Raw genomic sequence first — 15,135 nt, forward strand, 5'->3', positions numbered from 1 at the left:
TATCTCGGAACTACTTCTGCAGTCCTAGGAGTGCTAAGCATCAGAGGAAATGCTTCTACAGTCCTATAAGTGTTACATATCTCAGTCGAATACAGATGACTACAACAATGGAGACACTGTTGTAGTCTTGTGTACCCACTCTCAGCCTGGTGGGTCTCAGGAAGATGCCTTAACGTTGAACGGCTCTTGATCATGGGTCTCCCCATGATCAGTGTTCATGGGTCTCCCCATAATCAGTGGTCATGGGTCTCCCATGATCAGTGGTCATGGGTCTCCCCATGATCAGTTTAACAAGCCTCTCCTGGGGTTATCACCCATAATTTGACACACAATACTCACAATTCCTCACTCACACACAAAGGATTTGTATAAAAGAATCAATATATATTTTTTTAAATAAACACAATTTATTAAACATTTGTTCTAAAAGAGAGATTTGTAAAATAGCGGAAGTGAAACATTTATAAATCGAATCAATATATATAACTTATTCTACTGATTTTATTTCTGCCATATGAGTGCACTTAACACTACTGCTTAGCGAGAACTGAAAGCGAACTCTGGCCAGCTCTGCTTCGAAATATTTCAGCGTATGCATGTACAGCACACCCATATATATATATATATGGGTGAGAGTAGAACTGGCCAGGGTGTTCTAGTAACAATATTCGTCCAGCGAGACGACGCTTCCCTCACTATATGTGTGAACATCTCAAACTTACGTGGACTAGCACAGTGCACAGGTAATATCTAGGATAATAACACAGTGCACGGGTAATACCTAAAAGTAATACTATAATTTATAGGCACCAGTGTTGCCCAATGAACCAATTTTCCATGGGGAAATTGTCTTGTTCACATAGCGTGTACTTACCAGTCTTTGAAGATTATTTTTAAAATTTCTAGTATCGAACAATTTGATTATGTGAAATTTAACTTGTAAAAATGCCACAAATGGTTTTCATTATAGTCTTCTGAGTTATAAAAATTAATACTAAAAACTGTACGTTTTATTTTATTTTGCAAGTCACGCTGATTGAGTGAAGATGTTGAATTGTGGTAGAGGAAAATAAGTTCATAGGGGAGACTTAAGTTTGCAAGACTTAGTGATGTAACTTCAGTGTTCCAGTGACGTTACTTTGGTGTAACACTGATGTTACTTCAGTGTTACAGTGACGTTACTTTGGTGTAACACTGATGTTACTTCAGTGTTACAGTGACGTTACTTTGGTGAAACAATGACGTTACTGTTCACAGGTGTCACATGGCCGCCAGCTGTGACGTTACTCAACACCTACAAATAACATGTGGGTGGTAACCACGACAGTGTTGCCACAACATTTATACTGTTAACAACAGTGTTGCCACAACACTCATACTGTTAACAACAGTGATGCCACAACATTCACACTGTTAACAGTGATGCCACAACATCCACACTGTTAACAGTGATGCCACAACATCCACACTGTTAACAGTGATGCCACAACATCCACACTGTTAACAGTGATGCCACAACATCCACAGTTAACAGTGATGCCACAACATCCACACTGTTAACAGTGATGCCACAACATTCACACTGTTAAAGGAACCCACCTCAAACCTCACCGTTTGTTTCCTAACAGATTAAAGCGCCTCAGTTTTAGCGTGATCTAAGCAATGTTTATGTAAGTTATCTCAGGTTAACTTAAGTGTTCATAAACATAACATTAATTAACCGCAAGTAACCAAATTACTGTATGATGGCAGTGTGTATGATATGAAGGCAGTGGGTATGGTATGATGGCAGTGTGTATGGTATGAGGGCAGTGTGTATGGTATGAGGGCAGTGTGCACGGTATGAGGGCAGTGTGTATGGTATGAGGGCAGTGTGTATGGTATGAGGGCAGTGTGTATGGTATGAGGGCAGTGTGCACGGTGTGAGGGCAGTGTGTATGGTATGAGGGCAGTGTGTATGGTATGAGGGCAGTGTGTATGGTATGATGGCAGTGTGTATGGTATGAGGGCAGTGTGTATGGTATGATGGCAGTGTGTATTGTATGAGGGCAGTGTGCACGGTATGAGGGCAGTGTGTAGGGTATGAGGGCAGTGTGTATGGTATGAGGGCAGTGTGTATGGTATGAGGGCAGTGTGTATGGTATGGCAGTGTATGGTATGAGGGCAGTGTGTATGGTATGATGGCAGTGTGTATGGTATGAGGGCAGTGTGTATGGTATGATGGCAGTGTGAACGGTATGAGGGCAGTGTGCATGGTATGAGGGCAGCGTGTATGGTATGAGGGCAGTGTGCATGGTGTGATGGCAGTGTGTGTACGGTATGAGGGCAGCGTGTATGGTATGAGGGCAGTGTGTATGGTATGATGGCAGTGTACACGGTATGAGGGCAGTGTGTACTGTATGAGGGCAGTGTTTATGGTATGAGGGCAGTGTATGGTATGAGGGTAGTGTATGGTATGAGGGTAGTGTGTACTTTGAGGGTAGTGTGTACGGTATGAGGGCAGTGTATGGTATGAGGGCAGTGTGTACTTTATGAGGGTAGTGTGTACGGTATGAGGGCAGTGTATGGTATGAGGGCAATGTGTACGGTATGAGGGTAGTGTGTACTTTATGAGGGTAGTGTGTACGGTATGAGGGCAGTGTATGGTATGAGGGCAGTGTATACGGTATGAGGGTAGAGTGTACGGTATGAGGGCAGTGTATGGTATGAGGGTAGTGTGTACTTTATGAGGGTAGTGTGTACGGTATGAGGGCAGTGTATGGTAAGAGGGTAGTGTGTACTTTATGAGGGTAGTGTGTACGGTATGAGGGCAGTGTATGGTATGAGGGTAGTGTGTACTTTATGAGGGTAGTGTGTACGGTATGAGGGCAGTGTATGGTATGAGGGCAGTGTATACGGTATGAGGGTAGTGTGTACGGTATGAAGGTAGTGTGTGCGGTATGAGGGCAGTGTATGGTATGAGGGCAGTGTGTACGGTATGAGGATAGTGTGTACGGTATGAGGGTAGTGTGTACGGTATGAGGGCAGTGTATGGTATGAGGGCAGTGTGTACGGTATGAGGGTAGTGTGTACTTTATGAGGGTAGTGTGTACTTTATGAGGGTAGTGTGTACTTTATGAGGGCAGTGTATACGGTATGAGGGTAGTGTGTACTTTATGAGGGTAGTGTGTACGGTATGAAGGCAGTGTATGGTATGAGGGCAGTGTGTACTTTATGAGGGTAGTGTGTACGGTATGAGGGCAGTGTGTACTTTATGAGGGTAGTGTGTACGGTATGAGGGCAGTGTGTATGGTATGAGGAACGTGTGAACAGCATGAGGAACGTGTGAACGGCATGAGGAACGGCTGGGTGACAACAGAGCCTCCATCACTCTCTCAACACTGACCTTAAAATAAACATTATATACACATTGCATTTATATGATACCACACAATAATATCTTACAATGCAATTTTTTATATCTAAATACAGAAAAAATATATATATTAGAGAAAATGTTCTTTGGTGTAATAATAAGTAAGTGTTACCTTGGGAGGCAGTGTTCTTGGAGTGCACTCAAGGGGAAGAGTTAAACCCGTAGGAGTCGTACATCTGGGGATATGTTAGGGAGGTTCTGTTTCCCCTTCACTATCGTGAAGGGGTCACTCCCTTCCCTCCTCCTTCTAGTAACTGCATGTTTCTCTCTAACCCACACACACACACACACACACACACACACACACACACACACACACACACACACACACACACACACACACACACACACACACCTTGAGTCAAGGTCACAAATATTTAAGCACTGATATAGTTTTTCATGATACTCTTACTGAGTCATTAAGAGTCAGTATCTGGTTATGATCCGTAACATCTGATTACATCCCGCGACAGCTGATTACGACCCGCGACAGCTGATTACATCCCGCGACAGCTGATTACAACCCACGACAGCTGATTACATCCTGCGACAGCTGATTATGGTCCGCGACAGCTGATTATGGCCCGCGACAGCTGATTTTTACATAACAAATTAACAACAACGGAGTTTAGGTACCTCACGCAGTGTGAACCTTCTGGGCTGTCCACACCACCTTCATCACCTCCACCACCACCGTCACTACCACTACCACCGTCACCACCACCGTCACTACCACTACCACCGTCACCACCACCGTCACTACTACTACCACCGTCACCACCACCACCACCTCCAACCCGCCAGTTGGCAACCATATGGCCTCCTGCCTCTAGCTTCCAGAATGGTTTATTAGTCCCCCATGTGTCGTACAGTGAGGGATAAGAAAAAGCAAGTTCCCATATGTTGTATGTGGTGGGTGAAGGAAGCAGAAGGTGCCCATATGTTGTCAGTAGGCAGCAAGCAACCCGTGTCTCGTAGCTCTTGACTTTACAGCGTTCGGCTCACAACCACATACATCCAGGTTTCGAATCCTGGGTGTAGGGGAAAAAGGAGAGGCAGGTCACCTGCTACCTGTTGTCGCCTAGAGGCAAACACACACCTAATGACTGTCATATTACGACAGTCACTAGCAGTGACAGAAGCATCAGTACAACCACCAGTCATGACACAACAGTCACTAGAAGTGTGTCACAGACATCAGTATCAACACCAGTCATGACACAACAGTCACTAGAAGTGTGTCACAGACATCAGTACCAACACCAGTCATGACACAACACAGTCACTAGAAGCGTGTCACAGGCATCAGTACCAACACCAGTCATGACACAACACAGTCACTAGAAGCGTGTCACAGACATCAGTACCAACACCAGTCATGACACAACACAGTCACTAGAAGCGTGTCACAGACATCAGTACCAACACCAGTCATGACACAACACAGTCAAGCAGATATTAATCCATCAAAAGATTATCTACCTGGAGAAGTCAGCCAGGTACCTACTAAGGTTTTACACAGAATTAAAAAAAAGTCTTACAATGCTTGTAAATGTTATGTTAATGCCCAGGGTTTATTACCTGGACCTCAGCAATGAGAGTCGCTACTCTCACCGCTGGGCAACGTCGACCAGTGCTAATGCTTGTAAAGATATCAAGAAAAATAAAAGACTAATTTTGTGTATCGTGGTGACGAGAGTGGATACTGACGCCTTTGTCCCCCCTAAAAAACCTAACAGTTTCCCGTGTGGTTGAATAACAAAACATGTATTATGGTAATAGTGTGTTGGAAGAATAACAAAAGATGCATCAAGTGTTGCAGGTGTTGTGGTGAGCATGTAAGTGTTGTGGTGAGCATGTAAGTGTTGTGGTGAGCACGCCGATGTTGTAGTGAGCACGCAGGTGTTGCACTACTGCGCACGCAGGTGCTGTAGTGAGCATGCAGGTGTTGTAGTGATCACGCAGGTGTTGTAGTGATCACGCAGGTGTTGTAGTGATCACGCAGGTGTTGTACTGCGCACGAAGGTGTTGTAGTGAGCATGCAGGTGTTGTAGTGAGCACGAAGGCGTTGTAGTGAACACGCGGGTATTGTTTTAGGGAGAATTCAAAGTGTCCAAGAGTGGCCAGAAATAGGTGTCACCTGGCCAGGTGTAGTGTTGTGGCTGACAGAAGCAGCAGACAGTTGTGGGCCATGTGTTGCTGAGTAGCCAGGAAGGGGCAGATGGAGGCGAGGATTGGCAGATGGTTAGTGAAGAGGAAAGGAGGGGAGACTGGCAGACGTCTGGGATAAGGGGACTGGCAGACGTCTGGGATAAGGGGACCGGCAGACGTCTGGGAGAAGGGGACTGGCAGACGTCTGGGAGAAGGGGACTGGCAGACGTCTGGGATAAGGGGACCGGCAGACGTCTGGGATAAGGGGACCGGCAGACGTCTGGGAGAAGGGGACTGGCGAGGATGGAGACGAATTTTACCCAACATTCTATTACCTGAATTTTAATACCAAGCATACAGTGAGAGGCTGTGACTCGGCCCCCACAAACACAGCTTGGTGAGTACATTTGTTAGCGAAATGTTTCCAAATTAACACGTCAGCTGCGCTGCTGAGTTACAACACACACACACACACACACACACACACACACACACACACACACACACACACACACACACAGGATCAGTGCGGGAACTCCAAGATCACCGTGGCCACACAAATGTAAAGGAGCTTCAAGAAGCTAAACTAATAAAGTAGAGGAACATACAAGAGAGATGACAGGTCGAGTGTGTCCACAACGACCATTGTAACTAACATAAAAAGTGCAGGAACAACAACAACATCAGCTGGGTACATTGGCGGGGGTTACTGTGTCTTTCTGCACTTCCTGACAACCTAACATTATTTCAGCCTTTTGCATATTTGTAACACCTTCACATTTTGTTTTTAAAACTGGGAATGTTCAATAAGCATTGACTTGAGGACAGTCAGTCAATGGCCCATACGATGAGACACACTGACTGAATTCCTGAGAGTACTTAATGCAATCACCCAGGGGTGGTATGGGGGACTGGGGGGCAATAAACACACGCCAGCGCAGCACTTCTATGTCAGCCTGGTGGCTGACAGTGGACGCCAGCCTGGTGGCTGACAGTGGACGCCAGCCTGGTGGCTGACAGTGGACGCCAGCCTACTGTCGCCAATATTTTGGTCCCAGTGATCTGGCAACACTAAGAAAAAAAAATCTTGTTTTTTTACAGACGCAAGCAAGGTTCCCTCATCACCGAGAAATAGTCCAGGCCTGCCTGCTGCTGCAGCACTTGCTGCAATGAAGGTGCTGCTACTACTGCAATTGTTGGTTCTGCTACTGGTGCAGCTGTTGCTGCTACTGCTACAGCTGTTGGTGCTGCTGGTGCAGCTGTTGATGAAGCAGGGATCCCTTGGAGAGGTGAAAATGCAAACTGTGTGGGTGGAGAGGGCTGGGGTGTGTGGAGAGAGGGCTGAAGGCTCACGTGCTGCCCGGCAGTGTGTGTGATATTGGTCCATTCAGTCTGCTGCTGGTTTTAGTCACGTCCCTTCGCATCTGTCACAAAGAAAGAATTATTCATTAGTATAACTGATTATACGAAACAATAAATTTGTGTGGGTCATTCACTAGAGTTGTGGAGGCTGGATGTTCCGTCCACTGGTAGCGAGACACGTTCCTCACACAACACAAAACATGTTTGGAATACAGAAGCACTTATTTGCCATACAAAATAAAACACGTATATACAATAAAACAGGTGTTTTGTTATGAATAATAGGATATTATATACAATAAGGCATATGTAATTGCACAATATTAATCAGGTGTAACTAACTGGTGTTAGTCTGGGTTAAAGTCTGCCACCACAACGTGAGGGAGCCCACGCATTAGTTTGCATCTTCCGATGTACAACCTAGAATAAGTAATTCTTATTTTGAGATATTTTAACGAAAGTAGTACATTAATTTTGTTAGTGCAGCATGTGTGAGGCAATCATTACTTAATAGTGAGTCGTGTTACACTCCAGCCCAGTGTGGACAAAGACGCTCCAGGACTTTTGGCTGGAGAAACGTTAAATGGATTTCGTTTCGTTTAGTTATTTTTTTTTTAATTTGTACAACGCCGAGTAGCAGTCCTATATTTTTTGTTTCAAGAGAAGTTGCCTAGATGTTGGTGAGCGCTCTTCATCCAAGAAACTGAGGTTCCCCCCCCCCCCTTTCTACGTTATCCAGGCACTGTATGACACCTCCGACTTTAGAATTCCCTTTGTTCCACTTTTTTTTTTTTTGGTATTTCCGCCATGTCCGCTTGGGTACCATTCATCCATGACTTGACTTGTGTCAGCAGAAGTTAATGTGGAATCACTGTGATGAATATTCTTGCTGATAACGAGAACACTAATGCCTCCCCGAGCCCTGCAACATTATGCATTTGATTAACGTTATTGCTGGTACTTGCAAATCCCCCGCACAGAAGTCGATAGACAAAACGTGAATAAATGTGGATAACTGCAACTTGGAAAGAAGAAAAATACATACAATGAAGTACATAAACACAGAGATAATGGCACGCACACTGTTGGTAGTTCCCTGATACGTTCCCTCCCCAGCCATTCATAAATCCTCCAGGCATAACATTCCCTCCGCATGTGTAATTAAGGTATATTAGCATCCCGTAGCTTCTCTTGTGATGCTGAAACAACTCCCACACATGAAAGGTATTCAACAAACAAAAGAGAAAAGGCAGGTACAGAGGAACTGTAGCAAGAACAGATGTGACTGTGAATACAAGCTAACTCTTATGGTTTCGTAAAAGCACATTCCCAGCCTATGAGGGTGTCTGCAGACATGGTTAGGTCTCAAGTCACCAGATTGCAACACCAGAGCAAATTCAAGTTCAGATGGTGAGTCAATCACCTTCAGGCATCCTGAAAGACTTATTCCACATGTACGAAATTTCATGCTAGCAAATCATTAATTAAAGTAAATAAAAACAAGAGCATTGGCCGCCTGACATTTAAACTTCCGCCACACGCGACGCCGCAGCAGGTCCACTCACCCATAAGTCAGCAGTCAGCCATGAATGATCCTTGTACCATCAAAGACAACCAACCATCCACGGGCAACCCAACAACACTACCTGAGCACCGTACAGTGTGCCAGAAAAAGATAAGTGACTACGACTTACAAGTTCTTCCCTATTACAGAGAATGTGAGAGCTGGTGACGTGCACGGGATAGTGGTCGCTGTGTACCTCCCCTTGCACAGCCTACCACCACCTCAACAACTATCATCCTCAGCTTCCTCACTGATCCCTGGTACACACCAGCCTACCACCACCTCAACAACTATCATCCTCAGCTTCCTCACTGATTCCTGGTACACACCAGCCTACCACCACCTCAACAACTATCATCCTCAGCTTCCTCACTGATCCCTGGTACACACCAGCCTACCACCACCTCAACAACTATCATCCTCAGCTTCCTCACTGATCCCTGGTACACACCAGCCTACCACCACCTCAACAACTATCATCCTCAGCTTCCTCACTGATCCCTGGTACACACCAGCCTACCACCACCTCAACAACTATCATCCTCAGCTTCCTCACTGATCCCTGGTACACACCAGCCTACCACCATCTCAATGACTATCATCCTCAGGTCCCTCCTCTCTCTCACACACACATACACACACACACACACACACACACACACACAGGAATCGTTCAAGACACTGTACACAGTGTATGTTAGGCCCATACTGGAGTATGCAGCACCAGTCTGGAACCCACACCTGGTCAAGCACGTCAAGAAGTTAGAGAAAGTACAAAGGTTTGCAACAAGGCTAGTCCCAGAGCTCAAGGGAATGTCGTACGAGGAAAGGTTAAGGGAAATCGGACTGACGACACTGGAGGACAGAAGGGTCAGGGGAGACATGATAACGACATACAAGATACTGCGGGGAATAGACAAGGTGGACAGAGATAGGATGTTCCAGAGAGGGGACACAGGGACAAGGGGTCACAACTGGAAGCTGAAGACTCAGACGAGTCACAGGGACGTTAGGAAGTATTTCTTCAGTCATAGAGTTGTCAGCAAGTGGAATAGCCTAGCAAGTGAAGTAGTGGAGGCAGGAACCATACATAGTTTTAAGAAGAGGTATGACAAAGCTCAGGAAGCAGAGAGAGAGAGGATCCAGTAGCGATCAGTGAAGAGGCGGGGCCAGGAGCTGAGTCTCGACCCCTGCAACCACAATTAGGTGAGTACAATTAGGTGAGTACACACACACACACACACAGGAGGAGAGGTTAAGGGAAATCAACCTGACGACACTGGAGGACAGGAGAGATAGGGGGGACATGATAACGACATACAAAATACTGAGAGGAATTGACAAGGTGGACAAAGACAGGATGTTCCAGAGATTGGACACAGTAACAAGGGGACACAGTTGGAAGCTGAAGACACAGATGAATCACAGGGATGTTAGGAAGTATTTCTTCAGCCACAGAGTAGTCAGTAAGTGGAATAGTTTGGGAAGCGATGTAGTGGAGGCAGGATCCATACATAGCTTTAAGCAGAGGTATGATAAAGCTCACGGCTCAGGGAGAGTGACCTAGTAGCGATCAGTGAAGAGGCGGGGCCAGGAGCTCGGACTCGACCCCCGCAACCTCAACTAGGTGAGTACACACACACACACACACACACACACACACAAACCTACTGGAGTTCTATGACATGGTGACAGCAGTAAGACAAGAGAGAGAGGGGTGGGTGGATTGCATTTTCTTGGACTGCAAGAAGGCGTTTGACACAGTTCCACACAAGAGATTGGTGCAAAAACTGGAGGACCAAGCAGGGATAACAGGGAAGGCACTACAATGGATCAGGGAATACTTGTCAGGAAGACAGCAGCGAGTCATGGTACGTGGCGAGGTGTCAGAGTGGGCACCTGTGACCAGCGGGGTCCCGCAGGGGTCAGTCCTAGGACCAGTGCTGTTTCTGGTATTTGTGAACGACATGACGGAAGGAATAGACTCTGAGGTGTCCCTGTTTGCAGATGACGTGAAGTTGATGAAAAGAATTCACTCGATCGAAGACCAGGCAGAACTACAAAGGGATCTGGACAGGCTGCAGACCTGGTCCAGCAATTGGCTCCTGGAGTTCAATCCCACCAAGTGCAAAGTCATGAAGATTGGGGAAGGGCAAAGAAGGCCGCAGACGGAGTACAGTCTAGGGGGTCAGAGACTACAAACCTCACTCAAGGAAAAAGATCTTGGGGTGAGTATAACACCAGGCACATCTCCTGAAGCGCACATCAACCAAATAACTGCTGCAGCATATGGGCGCCTAGCAAACCTCAGAACAGCATTCCGACATCTTAATAAGGAATCATTCAGGACCCTGTTCACCGTGTACGTTAGGCCCATATTGGAGTATGCGGCACCAGTTTGGAACCCACACCTAGCCAAGCACGTGAAGAAACTAGAGAAAGTGCAAAGGTTTGCAACAAGACTAGTCCCAGAGCTAAGAGGTATGTCCTACGAGGAGAGGTTAAGGGAAATCAACCTGACGACACTGGAGGACAGGAGAGATAGGGGGGACATGATAACGACATACAAAATACTGAGAGGAATTGACAAGGTGGACAAAGACAGGATGTTCCAGAGATTGGACACAGTAACAAGGGGACACAGTTGGAAGCTGAAGACACAGATGAATCACAGGGATGTTAGGAAGTATTTCTTCAGCCACAGAGTAGTCAGTAAGTGGAATAGTTTGGGAAGCGATGTAGTGGAGGCAGGATCCATACATAGCTTTAAGCAGAGGTATGATAAAGCTCACGGCTCAGGGAGAGTGACCTAGTAGCGATCAGTGAAGAGGCGGGGCCAGGAGCTCGGACTCGACCCCCGCAACCTCAACTAGGTGAGTACAACTAGGTGAGTACACACAGGAGGGCCAGGAGCTATAAATCGACCCCTGCAACCACAACTAGGTGAGTACACACACACACACACACAAACACACACACACACACACACACACACACACACACACACACACACACACACACACACACACACACACACACACACACACACACACACAACTAGGTGAGTACACACAGACGTAGTACAGCCTAAGAGACCAGAGGCTGCAAAACTCACTTAAGGAGAAAAGGATCTTGGGGTGAGCATGATACCGAGCACATCTCCTGAAGCGCACATCAACCAAATAACTGCTGCAGCATATAGGCGCCTGGCAAACCTGAGAATAGCGTTTCGACATCTAAGTAAGGAGTCATTCACGACAATGTACACCATGTACGTCAGGCCCATATTGGAGTATGCAGCACTAGTATGGAACCCACACCTGGTCAAACACGTCAAGAAATTAGAAAAAGTGCAAAGGTTTACAACAACACTAATCCCGGAGCTGATGAGTTTGTCCTAGGAGGAGAGGTTAGGGGAGCTCAACCTGACAACACTGTGGAGGACAAGAGGCATGGGGGTGGGTACATGATAACAACATATAAAATACTGAGAGCAATGGACAACGTGGATAGGGACAGAATGTTTCAGAGATGGGACACAGCAACAAGGGGTCACAACTGAAAGATGAAAACTCAGATTAGTCGCATGGATGTTAAGAAGTACTTCTTCAGCCATAGAGTTGTCTGGAAGTGGAACAATCTGGAAAGTGACGTAGTGGAGGCAGGACCCATACATAGTTTTAAGAAGAGGTATGATCAAGCTCATGGAATAGGGAGAGAGTAGACCTAGTAGCAACCAGTGAAGAGGAGAAGCCAGGAGCTATGACTCAACCCCTGCAATCACAATTAAGGTGGGCACACACACACATACTGTGGGACCAGGAGCTGTGAATCGACCCGTGCAACCACATATAGGTGCGTGCACACACACAAGCCTACCACCACCTCAACACCTCATTTACTAACGCTAAACCAGTGTTTGTAAATAATGCTTACCTTAAGATATGCCACATGTGCGTAAGCTCAAGTCACTGACTGTGTCCAGTAAACCATTCATCTACAAACCCATTCATCACTCCATACACATGAGATTCTTCTGAGTTTTTATGAGTGAGACTCAAAGCACATCCCACATCTTCACGATGTCTGACGTATCCTAAGTTGATTTTGCAGCCATTGATTACACGTGATAAATGATCTAGAAACCTCACAAGTTGAAGAATGATACACTCGTGCAACATTTGGGAATCTCTTTATTGAGGAAACGTTTCGCCAGCCAGTGGCTTCATCAGTTCAATACAAAGGAAACCGGTGGAAGAAGAGGAGTTTGGAGTAATCGGTCCCTCAAGGACTGATTACTCCAGACTCCAAACGTTTCGCCATCCACTGGCTGACGAAACGTTTCCTCAACAAAGATTCCCAAATGTTGCACGAGTGTATCATTCTTCTATTGATTACATTCTCATGCATTCTGTCCCAGGCCCAGACTCGTGAAACTCCATATTCACAAAAAAATGGAACAAGCCATTATCTCTGGCCTTCAGTGTTCTATGGCAAGGGAGTCTGGACACAAGTGTCATCCTAGTCATTAAAAATCATAGGCCAATAGCGCTACTTCACACATCAAAATCTCCGAATAGGCCCTAAGAAGAAAGACTGACAATCACATGGGATCGCAATAATTGCACAATCCAGGGCAGCATGGGTTTAAAGCAAGTCAATCCTGCTCCTGGGCTAACAAGAGAAGGGAGGGTTGTGTATAAGACTCTGAGAGGATCAGCTAATGGTGGAGGTAGGTTGTTGGAGGTGCGACTAATGGGTTGACTCTGAGAGGATCAGCTAATGGTGGAGGTAGGTTGTTGGAGGTGCGACTAATGGGTTGACTCTGAGAGGATCGGCTAGAGTGGTGGAGGTAGGTTGTTGGAAGCACGTTCCAGGAACTCATTTGATCTATTTTCCATTTAGCGCTAAACCCATGTGGGCCATTCAGCCTAAGCAGTGGTGGAGGCTCGATATTCCGTCCGTTAAGTGGCCCAGCCCCTGACCAGTTAAACTGTTGGTGCTCGCATTTTATGAGGAAGCACTGGGTAGAAGTTAGAGTAATGGCATACCATACTGACAAGATGAGGAATTAGACAAATGTGCGGCAGCTGGGAATCTTTATCTGAAGTAATGAGTTCCTCAGTCTTGCAGAAGTGTACATAAAAGACATACAAGACAGTGGAAGAGAATTCCTAAACAGAGTTTACACTGAATGAGGATTCCTAAACAGTATTTACACTGACTCACACTGAATGGTGAGATGTGGGCTGTGGCCTCAGAGATCAATACACAACCTGAGATGCCAAACTCCTTGCTCTCTCTCTCTCTCTCTCTCTCTCTCTCTCTCTCTCTCTCTCTCTCTCTCTCTCTCTCTCTCTCTCTCTCTCTCTATCTATCTATCTATCTCTCATCGGAATGTTCGCATCACTCTTTCTTCTAGTACTCTCTCACTGTTCCAATGCAATCTTTCTCACTCTTCCAGCGCTAGATGAACCGTGGCAGCAGGTGTCAGGTGACTCGCACCCAGGTACCTGTTTACTGCTAGGTGGACAGTGGCAGAAGGTATCAGGTTACCAGCTCAGCACCAACTCCCTCACTGATAGACTCTACAAAGAGGAAGAACTCTACACTTATCCCAGCAGTGTTTCTGATATTTTGGTAAGATATTGAATAGTCTAGGGCCACAGATGCCCACGGCGCCTCTGCCTTTCACCGGGTTTATTTTACACTTCGTCCCATATCCCTCACTCCCAGTATCTTATTATGGCAGTGTGCACATTGGGAACCAGGCTGTCAAGTACTTTCCAGGTATATATATTATGTATATATCTCTCTCTAGTACATACTGGAACTTATCATCATTGAACGTCATGTTATTCTCCACTGCTGGTCATTTCTGCCTCCCTCCTTCCCACTTCCTCCGTCACTGTTTTTTCCTCCTTAGTTTATCTTCCCTCCCTGTCCCTCTCCCTTCCTCCATAACCGTGTCCGCCCCCCTCCTCACCCTCCCTTAGCACCGCTGGGTGCCACATGTCCCAATAATCAGAGTAAGATCACAGCCCAGCTGTGATGCACTCACTCCCTGCCCCTCCCTCACCCCCCTGCCACCTCCCTCACCCCTCTGGCCCTCACTGCTACCTCCCTCACCCCTCTGGCCCTCACTGCTACCTCCCTCACCCCTCTGGCTCTCACTGCTACCTCCTTCACTCCCTGCCAACCTCCCTGCTACTTCCCTCACCTCCCTGACCCATCACTACGACCCTCACCCCCCTGTTCCATCACTGCCACCTCCCTCACCTCGTTCCTCAGCTCACTGCCACCTCCCTCACCTCGTTCCTCAGCTTACTGCCACCTCCGTCACCTCGTTCCTCCCCTCACTGTCACCTCCCTCACCTCGTTCCTCAGCTCAATGCCACCTTCCTCACCCTCACCTCGTTCCTCAGCTCACTGCCACCTCCCTCACCTCGTTCCTCAGCTCACTGCCACATCCGCCACCTCGTTCCTCCCCTCGCTGTCACCTCCCTCACCTCGTCCCTCAGCTCAACGCCACCTTCCTCACCCTCACCTCATTCCTCAGCTCACTGCCACCTCCCTCACCTCGTTCCTCCTATCACTGCCACCTCCCTCACCTCGTTCCTCCCATCACTGCCACCTCCCTCCC

General features: G+C 46.8%; 1 protein-coding gene across 1 annotated transcript in view; it reads right to left on the bottom strand.

Moving 5' to 3' along the window:
* Positions 1-385: 385 nt before the first annotated feature.
* LOC128688382 (DNA-binding protein inhibitor ID-4-like) overlaps positions 386-15,135 on the bottom strand; it is a 48,091-nt gene continuing 33,341 nt past the window's right edge. The window contains exon 2 of the mRNA XM_070086775.1: positions 386-6,990. Coding sequence (XP_069942876.1) covers positions 6,916-6,990 — 75 coding nt within the window. The 3' untranslated portion in view covers positions 386-6,915. The remainder of the gene's footprint in view (positions 6,991-15,135) is intronic.

Source organism: Cherax quadricarinatus, chromosome 19, assembly GCF_038502225.1.
Source record: "Cherax quadricarinatus isolate ZL_2023a chromosome 19, ASM3850222v1, whole genome shotgun sequence".
NCBI lineage: Eukaryota > Metazoa > Arthropoda > Malacostraca > Decapoda > Parastacidae > Cherax > Cherax quadricarinatus.